General features: G+C 36.3%; 1 protein-coding gene across 1 annotated transcript in view; it reads right to left on the bottom strand.

The window, feature by feature from the left end:
• The window catches only part of SKAP1 (src kinase associated phosphoprotein 1), a 281,531-nt gene that overhangs the window by 247,331 nt on the left and 9,752 nt on the right, over nt 1–24,448 (bottom strand). Inside the window, exon 2 of the mRNA XM_086687094.1 lies at nt 2,408–2,513. Coding sequence (XP_086543220.1) covers nt 2,408–2,513 — 106 coding nt within the window. The remainder of the gene's footprint in view (nt 1–2,407; nt 2,514–24,448) is intronic.

Here is a 24,448-nt window from a genome sequence, read left to right as displayed (position 1 = left end):
TATGATTAAAGATACAATGTTAGAAGCAACTTTCAGTGATTCTTTCCATGTTACATGTCCACTTACCATATACATTTAACTCTCAAGTTTTGTGATTTCCAAATTTCTTTTCACACCTGGCTTTTTGTCATAAGATACAGTACCACACAACAAGAGTAAATGTAGCTGGTATTGTACAAGCTTTCGGTATCCGTACAAATAGTGTATGATGGGGACCAGCCGTCAATAGGACTGTAGAAGCAATATGGCTGAAGAAGAGTGTTCAGTAAAACAAGGGTTACATTAAGGGGATGATGATTGAATGGGTGGATGTAAGGCAATTTCAAACAGCTTGCCAAAGGAAAGCCTCATTTTTCCATTTTCTGGTACAATATCTAATTTCTGGCTCCTCATTTCCTCCGTGATCTGATAATTATGAAATTCTAAATAAAGTGTCATCTTTCTTGCAACAAATCAATGAACAGAAAGCTCCCATCAGATGTTTCCTAAAGCTCCTGCTGATTGTTTCCTGAACGTCTATCCCACAAACCGCACAGCAAGCTCTTGGAGAACAAGGAACCCTCTCGACCCCGTACCAAAGACAGCTTCTGTGAGTGTGCATGGGTGTGTGTGTATGTGTGTGCATTTAAAAAGAGGACTAAGAAGTAATAAGCAATTGATAATAATGAGTGACCACAAAATCACCTTTTACTACCAATTTCAGATTGAACTTTAGCCCTTTCCAAACGCTGTGGTACAAATATGGAAAAGGAAAATTCCTCCTCGTTGTATATTTGTCCACACAGATACAGTAACACTCATTTTTTTTTTTTGCATTCCTTATCACAAAGTTATACCCATAGCACCATCAATACACAATTATGTTCTGGGCATCCGTCTCCCTATAATACAATTTGAAGTAATGCCACCTCCATTCCTTATGCAAAGCTTATAATACTCCTGTAAATACAAAGGTCAACTTGTGAAAATTAAAAAAAAAAATTCTATGGGTTACTAACTAAACCTTCAGATACACAGGTAAGCCTAAACTTATCTACTAATAAAGTAACATTATGGAGAAACTTGTTTTAAACACTCTTCCAGCCTACCAAAAATTACAGATATTCTCACTTTTGCAAAAAGCTCCCATCTTCTGCATTCTGTTTGTTTCAATTATTCAGGGCAACCCAGGCTGATAATTACACAGTCCCCAGTTGCTGAGTAAAAGTGATGCTTAATTAGCCAGCAGGAAAGATCGATTAAGATCCAGCAGGGCATCTTGTGAGGTTCTCTCACATTTCTGGAGGGAATAGATTCTGGCTGTGCCCTTCCAAAGGATAAAATTCCCTGCTTCTAAGGAGTTTCAGTGAGCTTTAAAAGTAGATGCTAAGATCAGTCAGGCACACAAATTAAATCCCAGTCATAACCCTACAGATGTTTTCCCTTTTCTAAGAGTACTTAGTTCAAACATTCTGAACCGTATTGCCATTGGGTTGAGAAAAGCTTAAAATAACATTCAACTTATCCCCCAAATCTCTTTCAGTTACCACATTTCAAGCAAAAGATGGCCAGGAAATACACTGTAAAAGAAAAATTTTATTCTTTCTCCCCCAAGCAAATGTATGTATGTATCTGTCAGATGCTCACATTCTAAAAGGCACAAATTAGGTCAGGACCTCTCATTTTAAAAAGTCAATGACCATGGTACTCTAAACCAGTCTGAGACTAAAACATTCCAATATGGCCAAAGAATCATCTGGTAAGTCTGGTTTAAGTTTTCTTTTTTTTTTTTTTTTTTTTAATTTTTTTTTTCAACGTTTATTTATTTTTGGGACAGAGAGAGACAGAACATGAACGGGCGAGGGGCAGAGAGAGAGGGAGACACAGAATCGGAAACAGGCTCCAGGCTCTGAGCCATCAGCCCAGAGCCTGACGCGGGGCTTGAACTCACGGACCGTGAGATCGTGACCTGGCTGAAGTCGGACGCTTAACCGACTGCTCCACCCAGGCGCCCCTAAATTTTCTATTAAGGAAGGAGATGTGGAAGTAAAATCAGAGCCAAAAATCACAACAAAAATTATGTCATACCACCTAACATCTTCCCTTTAGTAACTTGGACAGGCATAAATGTTTAGTTTTTCACACATTTGGCCAAAGTATTCAATAAAGATGAACACAACAGTCTACAGCTAAAGGCAGATTCTTTATCTTTAGGTACATAATTATAAAAATAGTTTTATTTTGGTATACTAACTACACTAATCATGCCTGCCTACCTCCAATTCAATTCAGTAAATATTTAGTAAGCCTCTATCAAGTATAAAGAACTATGATAAGTACATCTTACCTCTTTAATGTATAAGTAGATTTTAGTGGTTATAAATTGTGTAAAAGCTGACAAAGAAAAATGGAACCAGTTTATACAAACCTAGTTTTGATTTGCTGGAAGCCCCTTAGTATATGGTCTCTGTGGTCCCTTGCAGTAGCACTGAGGTTCTCATTCCGCAAACCTTCTGCCAAGAACTCCTCAGCATCTAAAAGAAATGGAAAGTTGATCAACAGAAAAGAAGTAATAAGGGAGAATAGGAAAATCTGAAGGATTAAGAAATGGGTATTCTTTTCTCTTCAAATACTTTAAAGTTGCAAAGCAATGTGAGTGCACTTACTACCACTGAACCATACACTTAGTAATGGTTCAAACAGTACATTTTATGTTATGTAAATTTTACCTGAATAGAAAATAAATAAAACTTTATGTGCCTATAAGTGATGCCTTCTGATAATCCAAGACCTTGCTATAAAGTTGGAATGCTAACACATATGTTAATCACAAAAAATAACTATTTTCTAAGAAACATGTAAATATTAATTGTCTCTGATAGCAGAGGATGGACGGTCAATTTCATAAACCTATAAATATCATAAACCAGTAATAGGTCATAGGCCAACAGAAATGAGAAAGAAATACCAATAAATACAGCTGAAATAAAAAATAGAGTGGAACTACAAAATCAGGAACAAAAGGACAGGCACTCAAAGAAGAAAAATTGATTAGCAAAAGCATTATCAATGAAAATGACAATCTAACCAAGTGAAGGAACTCACATGGAAAGAAAAATGTGTCCAAGAGAAGGAAACTGCAGTTAATGTGAACATACATTATAAAATAGGGACATGATAGGGACTCCTGGGTGGCTCAGTCAGTTCAGCATTGACTTTGGCTCAGGTCATGATCTCATAGTTCGTGAGTTCTAGCCCCGCATTGGGCTCTGTGCTGACAGCTGGGAGCCTGGAGCCTGCTTTGGATTCTGTGTCTCCCTCTGTCTCTGCTCCTCCCCAACTTGCACTCTGTCTCTCGCTCTCAAGAATAAACATTAACTAAATTAAATAAACAAAATCAAATAAGGACATGATAGAAATACATAGCATGAAACAAATCATGTTATGCTGAAAGAAATGGGGGGGGGCATCTAGATATCTTCAAAGATAAAATACATTGATAATGATTACAATTGTCAGAAATACTAGCTACATACTTAGTATGCAGAAAAGGGTTATTACCCCTAAAATATATATAAATAACACAGTCAAAATTTCCCACATTAAAAAACAGTGCCTGCAATATAAAACTGTGTCATATACACTATAAAAATAATGTTATGAATTTATACAGTTGGGTTACATAAGCATGCTTAAAAATTTGTTTTACATTCACACCATTCAACAACACCAAAGCAAAACAAAACAATCTTAGATAGCCCTCACCAGTACTTTTGATGAGGTATAAAGTTCTGGAAATTAAAAGTTTCACAGTGGACTGCCACCAACTTCCAGGGTTTGCACCACATCTATTGCATGTGTCATTTATGGGTTCTTTTAAAGTTCTCTGAAGGCTAAAGAATGAGGAAATGGGAAGTTGAATTAAAAGATAAAAATAAATGCTACCCAAAATTCAATGAATGTAATACACCTACTAATATGGACAAGGACACATGATCATCTCAATAGAAACAGAAAAAAGCATTTGGCAAACATTCAAGATAAAAAATACTCAACAAACCAGAATAGAAGGAAACTTTCTCAGCCTGATAAAGAGCAGCTACAAAAAACTCCACAGCTAACATCATACTTCATATCAAAGACTGATGTTTTCCCCCTGTTCCGAAGATCAGAAACAAAATAAGAATGTTCTGTTCTCATCACATATACTCAAAATTGTACTGTTGCTAGCCAGGGCAATTGCACAAGAAAATGAAATTAAAATAGTCCAGATTAGAAAGGAAGAAGTGAAACTATCTCTACTTGCAGATTACATATTCTTGTGTATAGAAAACCCTAAGGAATCCACTAAAAAAAGCTATTAGAACTAATAAATTCAGTAAGTTTGCAGGAAACAAGATTAATGTACAAAAGCAATTGTCTTTCTGTAGAGTTGCAATGAACAAACCAAAAATGAAATTAGAAAAATTCCACTTAAGATAGCATAAAACAGAATTAAACACTTAGAAATAAATTTAACAAAAGTAACACAAGACTTAAACTCTTAAAATTGCAAAAAAAAAAAACTGTTACAAGAAATTAAAGATCTAAATAAATGGAAAGACATCCATGTTCAGAGATGGAAAGACTTACTATTGTTAAAACGGCAATATTCCTCAAATTGATCTAAAGATTTAATGCAATCCCTATAAAAATCTTGGTTGGATTTTTTGCAGAAATTGATAAGCTACTCCTAAAATTCATGTGGAAATTCATGGAACCCAGAATAGCCAAAACAATTTTGAAAACGAAGAACAATTTGGACAATTCACATTTTCTGATTTCAAAACTTACTATAAAGTTACAACAATCAAGACTATACAGTAGCAGCAGAAAGGCAGACACATAAATCAAAGGAATAAAATGAAAACTTCACAAACAGGCCTTCACATTTATAGTCAATAAATTTTTGACAAGGATGCTAAGACAATTCAATAGGAAAAAAAATTTTTTTCAACAAATAGTGCTGGAACTACTGAATATCCATACGTAAAAACCCGAAGTTGGATCCCTACCTCAAACAATATACAAAAATGAATGCAAAATGGATCAAAGACCTAAATGTAAAATGTAAAACTATAAAGCTCTTAGAAGAAAACAAGCATAAATCCTTGTGACCTTGGATTAGGTAATATTTCTAAAATTAGGTAAGTGTGTTGGATGTGATGCCAAAAGAATAAGCAACAAAAGAAACAATAAATTGGACATCAAAAATTAAAAATCACTGTGCTTCAAAGGATGTCATCAAGAAAGCAAAGAGACAACCCACAGAACAGGAGAAAAATTTTGCAAATCATATAGCTGACAAGAGACTTCTATGTAGAATATATAGAGAATTCTTACAACTCAGTAATAAAAAGACAAACAATTCAATTTTTTATTTTATTCTTTTATTTAAATTCAAGTTAATTAACATATAGTGTAGTATTGGTTTCAGGAGTAGAATTCAGTTCATCACTTACATACAACACCCAGTGCTCATCCCAAGTACACTCCTTGATACACATCACCCATCTGGCCCATTCTTCACTCACCACCCCTCCAGGAACCCTCAGTTTGTTCTCTGGATTTAAGAGTCTCTTGTGGTTTCTCTCTCTCTGTTTTTATTTTATTTTTCCTTCCCTTCATCTATGTTCATCTGCTTTGTTTCTTAACACTTCAATTTTAAAATGAGCAAAGGAGATGAACAGACATTTACTCCCCCCAAAAATATACAAATGGCCAATGAGCACATGAAAAAATGCTCAACATCAACTGTCATCAGGGAAATGCAAATCAAAACCACAAGGAGATATCACTTCACACTCACTAGGGTGGCTGTAGTCAAAAGATGGACAAAAATGAATGTCAAAGATGCAGAAAAATTGAGACCCTCATATATGGCTGTTGGCAATGTAAAATGGCGTTGCTGCTATGTAAAACAGTCTTGCAGTTTCTCAAAAGGCTAAACAGAGAGTTACCAAAAGACCCAGCCATTCCACTACTAGATATATACCCAAGAGAAATGAAAACAAATGCTCATAACAGCATTATTCTTACTAGTCAGTACGTATGTGGAAACAACCCAAATGTCTATCAACTGATGAATATGTTATATCTATACAGTGGAATACTATTCAGCAATAAAAAAAAAATGAAACGAAATGCCACATGCTACAATATGGGTGAATCTCCAAAACTATTATAGTAAGTGAAAGAAATTAGTCACAAAGACCACATATTGTATAAATCAATTCACATGAAATACACAGAATAGGCAAATCTATGGAAACAGATTAGTGGATGCCTACAACTGCAGGAGGGAGGGGAATTGGGGAGTGATGGCTCAGGGGTTTAAGTCTTCATTCGGGATGATGAAAATGTTCTAAAATTTGTTGTGGTAATAATTGCACAACTCTGTGGATACACTAAAAGCCACTGAATTGTACACTTCAAGTGTAGGGTAGGTTGCATGGTATATGAACTACATATCATCTCAATGAAGCTGTTAAAAAACTAAATAGATAAATAAATAACAACATCTACAGATATCCTTCTCAACTTTCAAAACTGAAGGAAAATGAAAACATCCCTCAAGGACCCAGACAGAAAAAATAAGTTTCTTACAAAACAACGGAGTCAGAATGTCCTCTCCACAAAATAAACATCAGAAGATGGAAGTTTTACAGAGTTTTAAAGGAAAAATTCTGTGTTCAAGAATTCTAAACATAGCCAAGATGTTGGTTGTAAGAAGGAGACCAGAAAAACATTTTCAAACAGTTGTGGCTCTCAATGTCTACCACCTACATTCTTTTCTTGAAGAAAATCTTTTCAACGATACACTCTGAATGGCCAAAAGACACACGAAAAGATATTCAACCATTTACAACACCATTTACAATGATGGAACTAGAATGTGTTATGCTAAGTGAAATAAGTCAGTCAGAGAAAGATAAATACCATATGATTTCACTCATGTGGAATTTAAGAAACAAAACAGATGAACATATGGGAAGCGGGGGTAAGAGAGGGAAACAAACCACAAGAAACTCTTAATGATAGAGAACAAAATGAGGGTTGATGGAGGGAGGTGAGTGGGGAGATGGGCTAGATGGGGGATGGGTATTAAGGAAGGCATGTGTTGTGATGAGCACTGGATGCTGTATGTAAGTGATGAATCACTGAATTATATTCCTGAAACCAATATGGCACCGTATGTTAATTCAAATTTGAATATAAAAAAATAAATAAAACATCAGCTATATATGTAATTTGAAATTTTCTAGTAGCCTCATTTCAAAAAGTACCAAAAAAAGATGGAATTAATTTTAGTGATGTTTACTTATTTTTTCCAATCCAACAGATCCAAAATATTATCATTTCAATACATTGTCAATATAAAAATTTTTGTTGTGGTATTTTATCTTTTTTGTAGTAAATTTTCAAAACCTCGTGTGTATTTTATACTTGACAACACATATCAGTTCAGACTAGTCACATTTCAAATGTTCAATAGCCATAAGTGGAGAGCAGCTATTGCTTTGGATAGTACAGATATAGAGGATTTAAATAATATAATTAATAAGGTAGATGTTAGGAGTGAACTAAACTCTGCAACCTAAGAATAGAATATATTCTAAAAACTAAGCTCAACCTAAAAATAGAATTTACAACTGACAAAAAATTTATAAAGTTGATTAAACACTGGATTACAAAGGAAACATCAATAGTTTCTTTAAAACTCAAAATTAGAAAGATCTTGTTTTATGACCACAATGAAATAAAACCAAAACTTAAAATCAAAAAGAGTAAACAGGGGCATCTGGATGGCTCAGTTGGTTAAGCCTCCAACACTTGATTTCAGCTCAGGTCATGATCTCACCATTGGTGAGATGGGGCCCTGCGCCTGGCTGTGTGCTAACAGCGCAGAGCCTCCTTGGGATTCTCTCTCTTCCTGTTTCTCTGCCCCTCCCCTGCTCTCTCTCTCTCTACCAAAATAAATAAACATTAAAAGAAAGAGTAAACAAACCCTGCCACACCTAGACATTGAAAACACACTCCTACTTATGTCATGGATCAGAAAGGAAACTCAAAACTACAATTACAACCTACTGAGAAAGTAGCCTGGATAAAACATTATAAGATATAACCAGTGTTGTATTGAGTGACAAATTCATAGACTTAAATATCTCCAGTATTAAATAAGAGAGAATGAAAATTAATACAGTAAGCACCAAACTCAAGAAACCAGAAAAGAGCAATAAAACAAGTCTATGGCAAATAGGAAGAAGGAAACAATAAAGATAAAAGCAGAATTAATAAATCAGAACAGTGGCTGTCGTAACAGTGCTCTCTGGAGTCATAAGCCTCTGATAAGGAAGAGAAAAAGCAGGGGCAGGTCAAGTGAGCGAGACTCTGGGAAATCCCCTCCTTTCCCCTCACTCCCCTTTGTCTGAATCACAAGCACTTGGCTTTTATCTATTTATACACTGTGATTTCACATAATACTTTAACTTTGAAAAGGGTTCCATTGCACAACTTAATGGTTAAAAAAGCACTGACCTTAAAACAGTGGGGAAAAAAAATGTGTAAATGCTAAATAAGTGTTAACAGCTGGGAATTTTCAGAGGTGAGGGGGAAATCCAATAAGCTAATAAACCATCAGCAAAGGTAATCAAGGAAAAAGGAAAGAAAGCACAAATATACAGAAATGAAGCAGAATTAAAAGGAAGCAACAACAAATACATGAATTTTAATAAGTATGAAATATTTCATAAAGCTGGTGAGATTTCAAGTTATTTTAATTTTCTTCTTTGTGCTTTTATGTATTCTGCATTTTGTGATATTATCTTTCTCTCCCCTTTGAGAGGTTCTTTTCTTTTTTTTTTTTTTTTTTAACATTTATTTATTTTTGAGACAGAGAGAGACAGAGCATGAACTGGGGAGGGTCAGAGAAAGAGGGAGACATAGAATTTGAAACAGGCTCCAGGCTCTGAGCTGTCAGCACAGAGCCCAACGCGGGGCTTGAACTCATGGACCACGAGACCATGACCTGAGCCGAAGTCGGCTGCTTAACCGACTGAACCACCCAGGCGCCCCTGAGAGGTTATTTTCAAAAGCAAGATGCTATGCAAACAAAATAAAATGTCATGCAAATAAATTTGAAAACCTCAGTGAAACAGTTTCTGAGAAAAAAATAAATTTCTAAAACTGAATTGAGAATGGAAAACCTGAATCTGGAACATGCTAATAACCAGGGAAAAAGAAGAAATGTTGGTCAAATTGTTAAAAAAAAAATTCAGAGGGGCGCCTGGGTGGCGCAGTCGGTTGGGCGTCCGACTTCAGCCAGGTCACGATCTCGCGGTCCGTGAGTTCGAGCCCCGCGTCGGGCTCTGGGCTGATGGCTCAGAGCCTGGAGCCTGTTTCCGATTCTGTGTCTCCCTCTCTCTCTGCCCCTCCCCTGTTCATGCTCTGTCTCTCTCTGTCCTAAAAATAAATAAACGTTGAAAAAAAAAATTAAAAAAAAAAAAAAAAATTCAGATTCATACAGTTGTATAAATGTCTTTCAAAGTTTTAAGTAATAAATCATTCCCGTACTACATGAACTGTCCCAGTGCACAGAACAGAATGCTTCTTTTTTTTTTTTAAATGTTTATTTATTTCTGAGACAGAGAGAGACACACAGCATGAGCGGGGGAGGGGCAGAGAGAGGGAGAGACACAGAATCCGAAGCAGGCTCCAGGCTCTGAGCTGTCAGCCCAGAGCCCGACACAGGGCTCGAACCCACAAACTGTGAGATCATGACCTGAGCCGAAGTCAGACGCTCAACCGACTGAGCCACCCAGGTGCCCCAACATAATGCTTCTTTAACTATTTGTTATAAGCCAGCATAATCCCAGTTCTAAAAGAGCATAAAAAGGAATCAGTTTAAAGTTAATGTAAATACAAAAATCCTAAATGAAGTACTAGTAAGTCAAACTTAGCAGTACATTAAAAGAATAATATAAAGTTTATCCTGGGAATATAACGATGTTTGACTATTACTGATGTGTTACATACTTATTTAGTATGTTAAAGAAGAGATCTATACAAGCAGGTGATAAATGGCAAAAACCTCACCTCATGATATTTATTATCTATTTGTGACAAAACTGTATTTTTAAATTTTTTTTATTGAAATTCTAGTTAGCTAACATAAATGACAAAACTGTATTTAGTAGAAGTAAAAAAATACCTTCTTAGCCTAAGAAATATATATATCACAAACCATCATCATATTTATGCCTAAAAAACTAAAATCATTATTATTAAAGAGGAAGATTGGTTTGGGGCACCTGGGTGATTCAGTCGGTTAAGCAGCTGACTTCAGCTCAGGTCATGATCTCGTGGTTCACGAGTTCGAGCCTCGCATCAGGCTCTGTGCTGACAGCTCAGAGCCTGGAGCCAGCTTCGGATTCTGTGTCTCCCTCTCTCTCTGCCCCTGCCCCACTTATGCTCCCTCTCTCTCTCTTTCTCTCTCAAACATAAATAAACATTAAAAAAAAAAAAAAAAAGAACAAGATTGGTTTGCCAACTACTCCCACTATTAATTAATTAACACTGTTCTGGAGGTTCTAGACAAAAAGAAGCCTAAGGAGGAAAAATAAAACTGTCATTATGCAGATATTATAATCAAATATATACAAACTTAAAACTCTGAACTTGAAAACTTTTAGAACTTGTAAGAATTTGGTAGGGTAGCCAGAAGATAAATATTTTAAAAATCAATAGCTTGCTGGGTAATAGTACAATAATTTGTGTTGGACTAACTTTTGCAAAGATAAGAATTATCAACAAAATATTTAAAAACAACCATTTTAAGGCACCAAACAGTACCCAAAGGCAGGCAGAAACTGGCAGGAATTTGACTGTTGAAAGAAAGGAACTGCAGAATGAGACTTGCATTTTTACAGCTTTTCCTCTAAGGGTACACCCAACCCGTGTGGGATAGAGTAACTGAGGAATACCCTCAGGCAAAGCTTAATGGAAGGTGGGACATCATCAAATGCCAATACTTACATATATTCAGTGTCCCAGAAGAGCAGAAAGAAATGGGTAAACAAACAAACAAACAAACAAAAACCACAGAAGAAATAACAGCTGAAAATTTTCAATTTTGGTAAAAAGTATTAATTTATAGGTTCAAGAAGCTCAGTGCACATCAAATAAGATAAATAAAAAGAAAACTAAATGTAGGCATATTATAGTCATGCTGCAGAAAACCAAAGATAAAGAGAAAAATTTCAAAGAAGGCAGAGAAAATGACCCATTACATATAGGAGAATAAGGATAGGAATAAAAGTGACTGTTCATCAAAAATAATAGAGGCCAGAAGACACTAGAATGACATCTTTAAAGTGCTGAGAAGAAAAAGAAAAAAATAAAAACAAAAAAACCTGTCAACCCAGAATTCTATATCCAGTGACAACAGTCATCAAAATGTGAAGGCAAAATAAAGACATTTTTCAGATAAATAAAAATGGAGAACATTTTTTGCTAGGAAACCTGCACTAAAAGAAATCTAAAGGAAATTCATCAAGCTGCACCAGTGGGAAACTCAGATCAAAAGGGGCACCAAAGTGCTAAGTATGTGGGTATATATAAAACATTATCACTTTTTTTCTCTTCTTAATTTCTTCAAAAGACAGCTGGCAAGTTAAACCACAGATAAACACTGCATTTTGTTATTTATAACATAGGTATGTGTAAAATATATGGCAACAACAGAGGATGGGGGAGGCAGGTAAGTGAAACCAGTTTATTGGCACAATATTAACCTAAGCAGACTGTGACAAATTAAGCATATTGTAATCACTGGAGTAAATCTAACAAACAAAATAAAACAAAGACGTACAGTTTTTAGAAACAGAGAAATCAAAGTGGAATACTAAAAAGCATTTGATTACTTTTTAACAAGGCAAGTGTAACTAAAAAATGTGACAATTGGAAAACATATAGTAAATGGTAGACTCTAAATCCATTCATAACGATAATTATATTAGATATAAATGAACTAAACACTCCAATTAAAAAGCAGAGGGGTGCCTGGGTGGCTCAGTCGGTTAAGTGTCCAACTTCGGCTCAGGTCATGATCTCACAGTTTGTGAGTTCAAGCCCCTCATTGGGCTCTGTGCTGACAGCTCAGAGCCTGGAGCCTGCTTTGGATTCTGTGTCTCCCTTTTTCTCTGCCCAATCCCCACTTCCTCTCTGCCTCTCTCTGTCTCTCAAAAATAAATAAACACTTGGAAATTTTTTTTTAAAAAGCAGAGTACGTGATAATCAAAAAGAATGAAATCTTGCCATTTGCAACTACATGGGTGGAACTTTAGGGTATTATGCTAAGTGAAATTAGTCAGAGAAAGACAAATATCATATGACTTCACTCATATGAGGACTTTAAGACACAGAATAGATGAATACAATGGAAGGGAAGCAAAAATAATATAAAAACAGGGAGGGGGACAAAACATAAGAGACTCTTAAATATGGAGAACAAACAGAGGGTTACTGGAGGGATTGTGGGAAGGGGGAGGAGGTAAATGGTTAAGAGGCATTAAGGAACCTACTCCTGAAATCATTGCTGCACTATATGCTAACTAACTTGGATGTGAATTAAAAAAATAAAATAAATTAAATTAAATAAATAAACCTAAAAAATTTTTAAAAAGCAGAGTACGTTTGAATAAGAATGCAAGACAATTACATGCTATCTACAAGGAACACACTTTAAATATAAACACACAGGCTGAAAATAAAAGAATGGAAGTGATATAGAAGCAAACAGCAAGCATAAAGAAGTTAGAATGGCTATATTAATGTAAGACAAAGGAGACTTCAAGACAGGGAGTATTACCAGAAATAAAGAGGGATATTTCATTATGATAAAAAGGCCAAGTCATAAGGAAGATAGAATCATAGATGTGTATGCACATAACAAGAGCTACAAAATACCTGAAGCAAATTCTGACCAAATTAAAGTGAGGAAAAGACATGTCTACAATCATAGTTGGGGATTTTACCAGCCTCCTTCAGAAACTAATAGAACAACTAGAAGAATAATCACTAAGGAGATAGAGGACCTGACCAACACCATCAGTCACTTTGACCTAATTGACATCCATAGAATGATCTATTCAACAACTGCAGAATATACATTTTTTTTAATGCACATGGTATGTTCAGCAAAATATACCTATTCTAGGCCATAAAATAAGTCTTCATAAATGCCCAAAGCCTAAAACCTTATAGAATATGTTCCCTGACCACAAAAGAATTTAGAAATTAGTAACAATAAGATATCTAAAAAGATTCAACAGTTAGAAATAAAATAAACCAAGGAAGAAATAGTATTCTTTGAATAAAACGAATATTTCAAACAGAATGACTATAAAATACAACATATTTAAATTTATGGGATTTATAGATTCCTGTAGTTAAGGGAAATGTATAGTTTTAAATGTTCGTGTTAGAGAAGAAGAAAGTTTTAAAATCAATGATCTAAGTCTTCACCTTAAAAAACTAAAAAAATATAAGTAAATTAAACCCCAAGTAGAAAAAAGAAAATAATAAAGATAAGGGTAGAAATTAATTTAAAAAGCAGAATAAACATTAGTTGGTTCTTTCTAATGACCAATAAATTTGATAAACCCCTAACAGTTTTATCAAGATCCATCAAAGGAAAGAAAAACCCCCCACAAATTACCAATATCAGGAACGAAGAAAGGGATATTATTAAAAACCTCACAGAAGTTGAAAGAATACTAAGGGAATATTATCAACATCTTGTTGCCAATAAATTTGACAACTTACATTAAACCGACAAACTCCTTGAAAAGCACAATTTACCAAAATGTGCAAGATGAAATACAAAATCCAAATAGCCCTATATCTATAAAAGAAATTGAATGCGTAGTTAAAAAAAAAAAAAAAAAAAAAAAAAACTTTCCAGAAAGGTTAGGCCCAGATGATTTCACAAGTGATTTCTACCAAACATTTAAGCTAGAAAGAATACCAATCTTACACAAACTCTTAGAGAAAACAGAGTAGTGTGAGCACCTTCTAATTCATTTTATGAAGCCAGCATAACTCTGATACCAAAACTTGATAAAGATATTAAGAGAAGAAAAATTACAGATCAGTGTATAATACATTTGCCCTTCAGTTTAGAAGCTAAGGCTAATCACAGTGAATGTGATCTGAACACACTGCTCAGCACTGCATGGGAAAGAGAATTTAAAAGGTCCCTCAGTATATCACCTCCCTTATGTAACCAAGCTTACCACTCTATCTGATAGGCTTTCTGTTAAGTATCAATCATTTTAAAACAAAATCTTTTCTAATTTAAATATCATATCACACTACATCAGAAGACATCAGGTTTCCTATGAGGTAGATACTACTGTCCCATTTTCTGGATGAGAAAACAAAGGTTAAAAAAACTTGCTCCCAGGTGACACACCTAGCAAAGATATGAGCTCAAGCAGTCTGGTTCCAGAGCCTGAGCTCTTAATCACTACCCTGTGCTGCTCCTCCAAATACATTAATCCAGAAACATAATTATAGGTAAATAATTTATGGTGTATCATATTTGAATACTATGCAACCATTAAAGTATCCAGACAGATTGAGAGAGGAAAAGAAAAAAGAGATATTTCTCAGACTTTAGAAAATAAACACAAAACATATTTTACCTTTCCCTCTAATAAAAAAGGTATTGCTGCTCATTGTAGAAAATTTGGAAAATACAGAAATTGATATAAGGAAGAAAATTGCAATTACTTGCAATTCCACCATTCTTTCAGTTTTTATTCTCTGCTAACATGACCTTTTAATCTTCATTTACAAAAATAAGATATCAAATGTCCTGAGGTTTTTACACTCAACTTTGGTTATTGGTTGGGATGCCTGGGTGGCTCAGTTGGCTAAGCCTCTGACTTTGGCTCAGGTCATGACCTCACGGTTCGTGAGTTCAAGTCCCCCATTGGGCTCTATGCTGACAGCTCAGAGCCTGGAGCTGCTTCAGATTCTGTGTGTGTCTCTCTCTCTCTGCCCCTCCCCTGCTCGTGCTCTGTCTCTGTCTCTCTCTCAAAAATAAATAAACATTTAAAAAAAGAAAAATAACGATAACAACTAAAAAAATGAACTTTAAAAAGAAAAAAAAACATTGGTTATTGGTTATATCATAGATCCACATAATGAAATATTATATAGCCATTTAAACATAATATTCACGATGAAATTTTAAGAAATTCAGAAAATTCTCATAGTGTACTTTTAACACAATACAGAAGAAGAAAAAGGAGGAGGAGGAGGAGGAGAAAGAGGAAGAAATTGGAAGACTGACTTTACTCAACTTCAAGACTTGCTATAATGTTGCAGTGATCAAGACAGAGTGGTATTGTTGAAAGATTGGACACACAGATCAATGAAACACAACAGAGAGTCTAGGGATAGGCCCACACAGAGTCCACTGATTTTTGACAAAGGAGTAAAGGCAATTCAACGGAGAGGGAATAGTCTTTAACAAATGGTGCTGGAACAACTGGACATCCATTCACCAAATTTTTTTTTAAAAGACACAGATCTTTACACCTTTCACAAAAATTAACTCAAAGTGGATCACAGACCTAAGTGTAAAACATAAAACTATAAAACTTTAGAAGATAACATAGGAAAAAATGTAGGTGACCTTGTTTTTGGCAATAAGCTTTTAGCTACAATGCCAAAAGCATGATCCATGGAAGAAATAATTGGTAAGTTAGACTTCATTAAAATGGAAAACTTCTGCTCTGCAAAAGACAATAGGAGAATGAAAAGACAAGACACAGACTGATAGAAAATCTTTGCAAAATATACAACTGATAAAGGACTGGTAACTAAAATACACAAAGAATTCTTAAAACTCAACAATGAGAAAATTAAAAACCAATTTGAAAATGGACAAAAGATCTGAGCAGATACCTCACCAGAGATGATATACAGAAGATGAAAAACCATATGAATAGATGCTCAGCGTTACGTGTCACTAAGGAATTGCAAACTAAAACAATAAGAAATCACTACATGCCTATTAGAACAGCAGTATTTACCCAATTGAACTGAAAATGTATGCCCACACAAAAACCTGTACGTGGATGTTTACAGCAGTTTTATTCATAATTGCCAAAACTTGGAAGCAACCAAGATGTCTGTCTGTAGGTGAATGAATAAACATCCAGACAATGGAATGCTATTCAGTACTAACAAGCAATGAGCTATCAAGCCATGAAAAGATGGGGAAATCTTAAGTGCATATTACTAAGTGGAAGAGGCCAATCTGAAAAGGCTACATATTGTGTAATTCCAATTATATGACATTCTGGTAAAGGCAACACTATAGAGACAGCAAAAAGATCAGTGGTTGGCAAGGGGTCCAACAGGAGTGGGGAAGGGGTGAATAGGTGAAGTTCAGAGGATTTTGAGGGCAGTGAAACCAGACTATATGATACTTTAATGGTGGATACACAACATTATGCATTTGTCAAAACCTGTAGAACTTTACAACACAGAGTGAGCCTTAATGTCTACAAATTAAAAAAAAAAAACAAAACAAAACAACAACAACCAACATTTAGGAGGTTGCGGGATCTCAGGAAAGAATGCAGATTGTAGCAACATAATCTCACTGTATTACCAATAATGGGGGGAAACCTCACTGAAGGGGATGGGGGAAAAGGTACTGACCTAAGTAACTTTGGAAATAAGTGGAGTTTATAAAACTAAAGGCAAAAGAAACTGCACATAAATACTGGTCTTCAGTCAATGAAACTGGGAAACTGGTCTTTTGTTTCCCAAAGGTGTATGGGTTAATGATTCTTATATTGCTATATGTGTATATTCTGATCAAACAATAAATGGATGATGAATGGTTGGAACCAGGTTTCTCCCTGTCGGAATGGAAAGGAGAAGAGCAGGTATGAAGAATAGCAAGGAGAGGAGTGTAGAATGAATTAGAATTGAAGACATTGTAAAAACTCATGTCTAATTTTATATAGATACAGATGGTTATATAGAGGATTTTTTTTTTATTTAAAAAAAAATTTTTTTTAACGTTTATTTATTTTTGAGACACAGAGAGACAGAGCATGAACAGGGGAGGGGCAGAGAGAGAGGGAGACACAGAATCGGAAACAGGCTCCAGGCTCTGAGCTGTCAGCACAGAGCCCGACGCGGGGCTCGAACTCACGGACCGCGAGATCGTGACCTGGCTGAAGTCGGACGCTTAACCGACTGCGCCACCCAGGCGCCCCTATAGAGGATTTTTTATAGATATATGTGTATATGGGATTATTATAAACACATGTGTTTCTTTGCTCTGTCAACGGAGAGGCCCTAAAAGAAACATCCCAGTACCGATGAGCTCACCCAGAACCCAGATCTTGGTTTCTAATACCAATTTTCAATAAAAAGGAAAAAATCTCCTTGGAGACATGGCTGATTCTAGAACTGGGGCAGGAGATATACAAGATGAGCCTGGAGTATGTTGTAGTGCCAGAAAGTAAGAATATGTCCCGAACACACACTCACACACACATGATGAGCATATCAAAAAAGTCACAGAAGCCACGTAAAAGAGGTCCCAATGGCCAAAGCTGGAACAATTTGAGCAATAAAATAAAGTAATATTGGATTACAATTCAAAGTATAAAATAAGTATTCTTCATTAGTCCATACATTTAAACAAGTAACTCAGTAAATTAATAAATGGGAATGAAGAGACAAATCTCCAGTGCAGACGCATTCCAAATAATTTATGTAGATACTTCACTTCAAAGAAGGGGGAACATATGGGGTGCCTGGGTGGCTCAGTCGGTTAAACACCTGACTCTTGATTTCAGTTCAGGTTATGACCTCATGGTTTGTGGGTTCGTGCCCCAAGGCAGGCTTTTCATTGCCAGTGTGGAGGCTGCTTGAGGTTCCCTCTCCCTCTTTCTCTGCCCCTCCCCTGCTCGCACTCTCTCTCTCTCTCAAAATAAATAAATGTAAAAAAAAAATTGTTTAAGAAGAGGGAACATAAACTGCCACCCCTTAAGTGTAGGCTTCACATACAGACTTCCTTCTAAAGAATGCAGTACTGAAAGGCGGAATAAAGAGTAACTTTACAGTAAAGAAACCAGACAAACATTGCATCAACCAGGTGATCAAGGTCAATACCAACAGTCATGAATCATCTTAATATTACATACCCTCAACATGTGATAAGAATGGCATTTTACCACTGTGATATTCCTCACCAAAATTCATAGCCCTAGTCTAGTCATGAGAAAAACATCGAATTCTAATGTAGGCACATTCTACAGTACAACTGACCAGTGCTCCTCAAAACCTTCAAGGTCATCAAAAACAAGGAAAATTTGAGAAATTGTGACAGCCAAAAGGAATGTAAGGAAACTAAATTAAGTAAGGTATCATCGATAGGATCCTGGGACAGAAAAAAGGATACTAGGTAAAAACTAAGGGAAAGAGAATACACTATGAACTTTAGTTAATAACATATCTGTGTTGGTTCATGAACAGTAACAAATGTTATCATACTAACGTTAAATGTTCATAATAAGGGAAACTGGGAAGAAGGGGAAATAGAACAGTGTACTACTGCTCCATTTTTCTGTGAATCTAAAACTGTTCTAAAAATAAGAAGTCTATTAATTTTCAAAAAGCGGTGTACAGTATAATTTTAACATTTTGAAAAAAAAAAAGGAGGGAGGACTGGAGACGTACTTGTACGTCTATCTTCGTTTCACTTGGTGGTGATGTGCTGAGCTGGTTCATAGTTGTGAGCAGGGAAGGAGGCCACCTGGGCAGATAGAAAGTCAGGAATGAAGAGGAATCCTGTGAGAGAGGGGTGGTCACAGTGTATACTTTATTCCCACAGATTATAAATGTATACAGTTGGCCCTTGAACAACCTGAGTGTGAACTGACCAGTCCACTTAGATGCAGATTTTTTTTTATAAATACAGTACAGTCTTGTAAATGTATTTTCTCTTCCTTATGATTTCTTTATAACATTTTCTTTTCTCCAGCTTACTTTATTGTTTTCTTTAATGTTTATTTATTTTTGAGAGAGAGAGAGAGAGAGAGAGCGTGAGCAGGGGAGAGCCAGAGAAAGAGGGAGGCACAGAATCTGAAGCAGGCTCCAGGCTCTGAGCTGTCAGCACAGAGCCTGACAGGGGGCTGGAACCCATGAACCATGAGATCATGACCTGAGCTGACATCGGATGCTTAAATGACTGAGCCACCCAGGTGCCCTGCCAGTTTACTTTATTTTTAGAATACAGTGTATGGTGCATATAACATATAAAATATGTGTCAATTGACTGTTTATGTTATTGGTAAGGCTCTGCTCAATGGTAGGCTACTAGTAGTTAACTTTTGGGGGAGTCAAAAGCTATATGAGGATTTTCAACTGTAGGGTTGGGGGAGGGAGGGGGGAAGAGGCAGCAGCCCTAACCCACACGTTCAAGGATCAACTATATAGTATTTTGTACTTCTACCCTTCCTTACTGTACTCTTGTAAGTAAAGTATCCTATGTAATTGTATTTTTTTTTTAATTTTTTTTTCAACGTTTTTTATTTATTTTTGGGACAGAGAGAGACAGAGCATGAACGGGAGAGGGGCAGAGAGAGAGGGAGACACAGAATCGGAAACAGGCTCCAGGCTCTGAGCCATCAGCCCAGAGCCCGACGCGGGGCTCGAACCCACGGACCACGAGATCGTGACCTGGCTGAAGTCGGACGCTTAACCGACTGCGCCACCCAGGCGCCCCTGTAATTGTATTTCTATATACTAAAAGTGTTAAAAGAACATCAACAGGATATAATTACCCCCCAATGATATTAAGAAAAGCTTGCCATTTTTGTTATGAGCTTACTTTTTCAAATTACTTTTTTGCAAAGCTTCCTTTCCAAATGTTAATTCACGTGCAAGTGTCATCTCCTCAGGAATAAAATAACACAATCTCTGCTGTCTGTCTCATCTGTTTTTTAAAAATCAGATCTAAAATTACACCCACAACTTAGTAGATAAACAAGTGTATAAACAAGAAAAATATAAATAAAAGCGGGGCACCTGGGTGGCTCAGTTGGTTGAGCGGCCGACTTTAGCTCAGGCCATGATCTCATAGGGGGTTCATGAGCTCGAGCCCCACATTGGGCTCACTGCTGCCAGCACAGAGCCCACTTCGGATTCTCTGTCCCCCTCTCTCTTTGCCCTTCCTCAGCTCGCACTCTCTCTCTCAAAAATACATAAAACATTTGAAAGAAAAAATGAGTTAAAAGCAAGGGCTATAAGGGCTGTATGAGGGATTATATATCCAGTATTATACACACTTGCCTACTCATTTTATGAAGCCAGCATAACCCTGACATCACAATGTGATAAAGATATTAAGGAAACAAAAATTACAGATCAATATATAATACATTTGTCTTTCAATTTAGATGATGCCACTTACAGTGATTACGACCAGAAGGTGCCTGCACAACCCTGATCAGAAACACACTCCTCACCACTGAACAGGAAAGAGATTTTAAAAGGTCTCTCAACATATCAGCTCCTATATTTAACCCAGCTCACCAAGCTAACTATAGGTTTTCTGTTAAGCAATCAACTTTTTACAAACAAGTCTTCTAACATAAACATCACATCCTGCCACAACAGGATGCCTTAGGATCCTGCAATTGCATAACCCAGTGTGGAAAACACCACTGTGTAAGAACACTCTTGAGGCACCTCTGACCCTTCAGCTCTCACTGTGTATAATACTCAATGTTACAGGCTCTGCACATCGTTACCTTCAACTGGTAAGTGAGCAAGACGAACCACATGGTGTAAATGTCTTCACATCAAAGAGAAAAGACAAAATGAGAAACATACCATCAACAATGCCACTTTTTTTCTACACATCTTCATTCTTCAACAAATATTTGTTGAGTGCTTAATACATGCCAAGTACTGGAAAAAGTGAATTAGATCTAAACTCTATCATAAGAGCATACAGTCTAGCAGAGAATACAGACTTAAATAGGCAATTACAATAAACTGTGATATGAGTTAATAGTGCTAATATGAAAAGGAAGGGAGGCCACAACCCCATGGTATAAGCACCTCATCTAGAGAGGGAAGTAAGTCAGGGGAGACCTCTCAGAGAACTGATCTTTTATCTGAAATTCCCAAATTAGCAGGCTAAGTATGTATGTTGTGTGTGGGAGAAGGTAGGGAGTTGGTGGAACTAGGAAAAGAATGGCACAAGCATGGGAATATCATGTACAAAGGTCCTGAGGTGACAGATCTCAGTTCAGCTGGAGAGACTGAAAGAGTCTCAACTTAGACAGCAGAAGGTTAGAGATGAGAGAGACAATGGTGAAAGATTACTCTGGAAGGAAGGCTTATAGTAGCATATGGTATTTCGTACTAAAAGTAATATACAGTGATTTTAAGTCCCATATTTAAAAGGTAAACTCAGCTCTGGCAAAGCTGTATCTGCATTTCATAATTCATAGATGCTCTAAAACAGACTCCCTCAGCTTCTAGGCAGCTTATTTGGACATCTATTCCAGCAAGTCAGAGTAGGAAAAGAAGACAGAAGGATAAGGGAACAGAAGGTATGTGGAACACTGTAGAAGTAATATGATCATCATACCCCTGCAGGATCTAGGGCCAGCTGAAAAGATTCTTGGCAGGATGTGTCCAAGATCACTAGGTTTTGTAGACTGGTGCAAGTTTCTGACATTTTCCCAAATATCTGACCTTGTCCATTTACTCTTTCGTTTATTTTGAGGACAATGATATCGTATGGGTCACATTTACTACTAAGATACTTGGGTATTCTTTTTCCTTTTAGGATTTTAAAATATTTATTTATTTATTTTGAGAGAGAGAGAGACAGAGTATCGCAAACAGGCTCTGCACTGTCAGTGAGTGAGGAACCCGATATGGGGCTTGAACCCACGTACCTTGAGATCATGACCTGAGTCGAAATCAAGAGTCAGGCGCTTACCCGAATGAGCCACCTACGTGACCCTGGGTATTCTTTACATTAAATTAAATATCACAACTATTCCTTTAAATTATATATTCCTATTTTACAGAAGAAACCAGCCTGGTTGCTAATCCAGCTTCTACAAAGTCTCATTGACAGCTTCTGGTGGAAAGAAACCAAAATTTCTGATTCCCTATCACAGGTACACCGAAGATATCAGACCGTTAAGATTTCCGCAGTCACTCTTAAATGTCACACTGAAATTCAATCTTTAAAACTTCAGTGTTTGATTTTTCCTACCCCAATCAATAATGGAAGTCTTCAAGGAAATCTTGTCTATTTTCATACCAATTAAATAAAAGTATAATAGAAGGGGATAATTACTTTCAGTTTGTTTAAAACTTGTTTTAAACCTTGCATTACATTTTTATCTGGCAATTAATTGTAATCCTTAAGGCATATATTTTTTGCCTTCTGTTAAGAGGTAAACTTATTGGCAAGGCTAAAATCATACCCACCAGCTTTGTTTTGGCTTGCAGGAAGTTGTCAGCATACAACAGAGAAATTATCAGCATGTTCGGGTTGTGGTTTGCTTCAACCTGCTGATTGTTTCTGCCCCATGACCCAAGAATTGTGGTGTTTATATTTTTAATTCTCTTTCTATCTCCTGGAGGGGGGAAAATGACAATACCTGTATACTCACAGCACAGAGAGAACAAAAACCAGAACCCAAAACACAGCGAGTACTTTAGATTAAGTTTTAGCTAGTGGCCAAACTAAAATTCTAGGATTAACACATCTGCAATCTATTTGAGAGTCTAAAAATTTATCCTACAGAAATATTTTCACATGTACACAAAGATGCACAGAGATAGGTTCTCTACAGCACTGTGGAAATATTTTTAAAAATTGGGAAAAACTTAAACATCCATCAATAGAAAAATAGTTACAAATTTTGCAACACCATGCAGCAATTTATATATATGCACGGATAGACAGATTCACATGGAAAAGTATATAATACTACCCTGTCTTAAAAAATCAAGTAGTCTTATTTCTATGTTGTGTAAATATTCTATAATAAAAATATATCCATGAGAACTCTCACACACTGCTGGTAGGAGTGTAAAATAAGTATAATTGCTTTGGGAAACTGGAGTTTCTAATAAAATTAAACATATACCTACCCTATGACCCAGTAATTGTACTCCTAAATATTTATCTGAAAGAAGTGAGTGCTTATGTTCACAAAGCAAGTTATGTAAGAGTGCTCACAGCAGCTGTATTCACAATAGCCCCAAACTGAACAGCTCAATGTCCATCAGCAGAAAAATGGATAAACAAAATATGGAATATGGGATACTACTCTGCATAAAGGATAAGATAAAACTGATACACAGAACAACAGGGATAAATCACAAAAATACGATGTTGAGGACAGACACAAAAGAGATCATATTGATTCATGAAGTTCCAGAACAACTACAGTAATCCATGATGATAGAGGTCAGAATAGTGGTTACCTCTGGGGAGGGCTACTAACTGGAAAGGAAACTTTTCAGGATGATGGAAATGTTTATATCTTAATCTGGGTGGCGGTCACACAGGTGTTTACATATATTAAAGTCATCAAGTTGTAACACTTAAGATTAGTGCATTTTATGTACATAAATCATACCTTAATGAAAGAAGGAAGGGAGAAAGGGAGGGAGGGAGGAATGGATAGATGGATTGAGGGAGGAAGAGGTTCATATAAAAAGTTATCAGAAAGGAAAAATTATTTAAATTTTTTTAAATGTTTATTTATTTTTGAGACAGAGACAGAGTGTGAGCAGGGGAGGGGCAGAGAGGGAGACACAGAATCTGAAGCAGGCTCCAGGCTCTAAGCTGTCACCACAGAGCGCGACGCAGGGCTTGAACCCACAAACCGCGAGATCATGACCTGAGCCAAAGTTGGACACTTAACCAAATGAGCTGCCCAGGAGCCCCAGAAAAATTATTTTAAAGGCAGTGTGATTTTCAGGAGGTTTATTAGACCACAGCTAAGGATATTTTCTGCATCATCTTGAGCAAAGCAGCCAGATACATGAGGACATACTGTATGATTGAATAAGCAAAGCTGAACTTTGCTGTTAGAAATCAGAGGCATGCTTGCCTATAGGTGTGGGTAGGTACTAAAGGACACAGAGGGTCTCTGGAAGTTTTGGTAACATTTTTGCCTTTGTTTTGGGGATGTGTTCTTTTTGTGAAGATTCACTGAGCTGTATATTTATGATTGAGCATTTTTCTGGAAGTATATTGTACCCAATAAAAACATCACAAAATAGGGGGTACTGGGTGGCTCAGTTGGTATAGCGTCCAACTTCTGCCCAGGTCATGATCTCAACGGTT

This window comes from Puma concolor, chromosome E1 (assembly GCF_028749965.1).
Source record: "Puma concolor isolate L17-30 chromosome E1, mPumCon1.1.hap2, whole genome shotgun sequence".
In the NCBI taxonomy this organism is placed as follows: domain Eukaryota; kingdom Metazoa; phylum Chordata; class Mammalia; order Carnivora; family Felidae; genus Puma; species Puma concolor.
The sequence above is the reverse complement of the archived record's forward strand: the minus strand, read 5'-3'. Positions and strand labels throughout refer to the sequence as shown.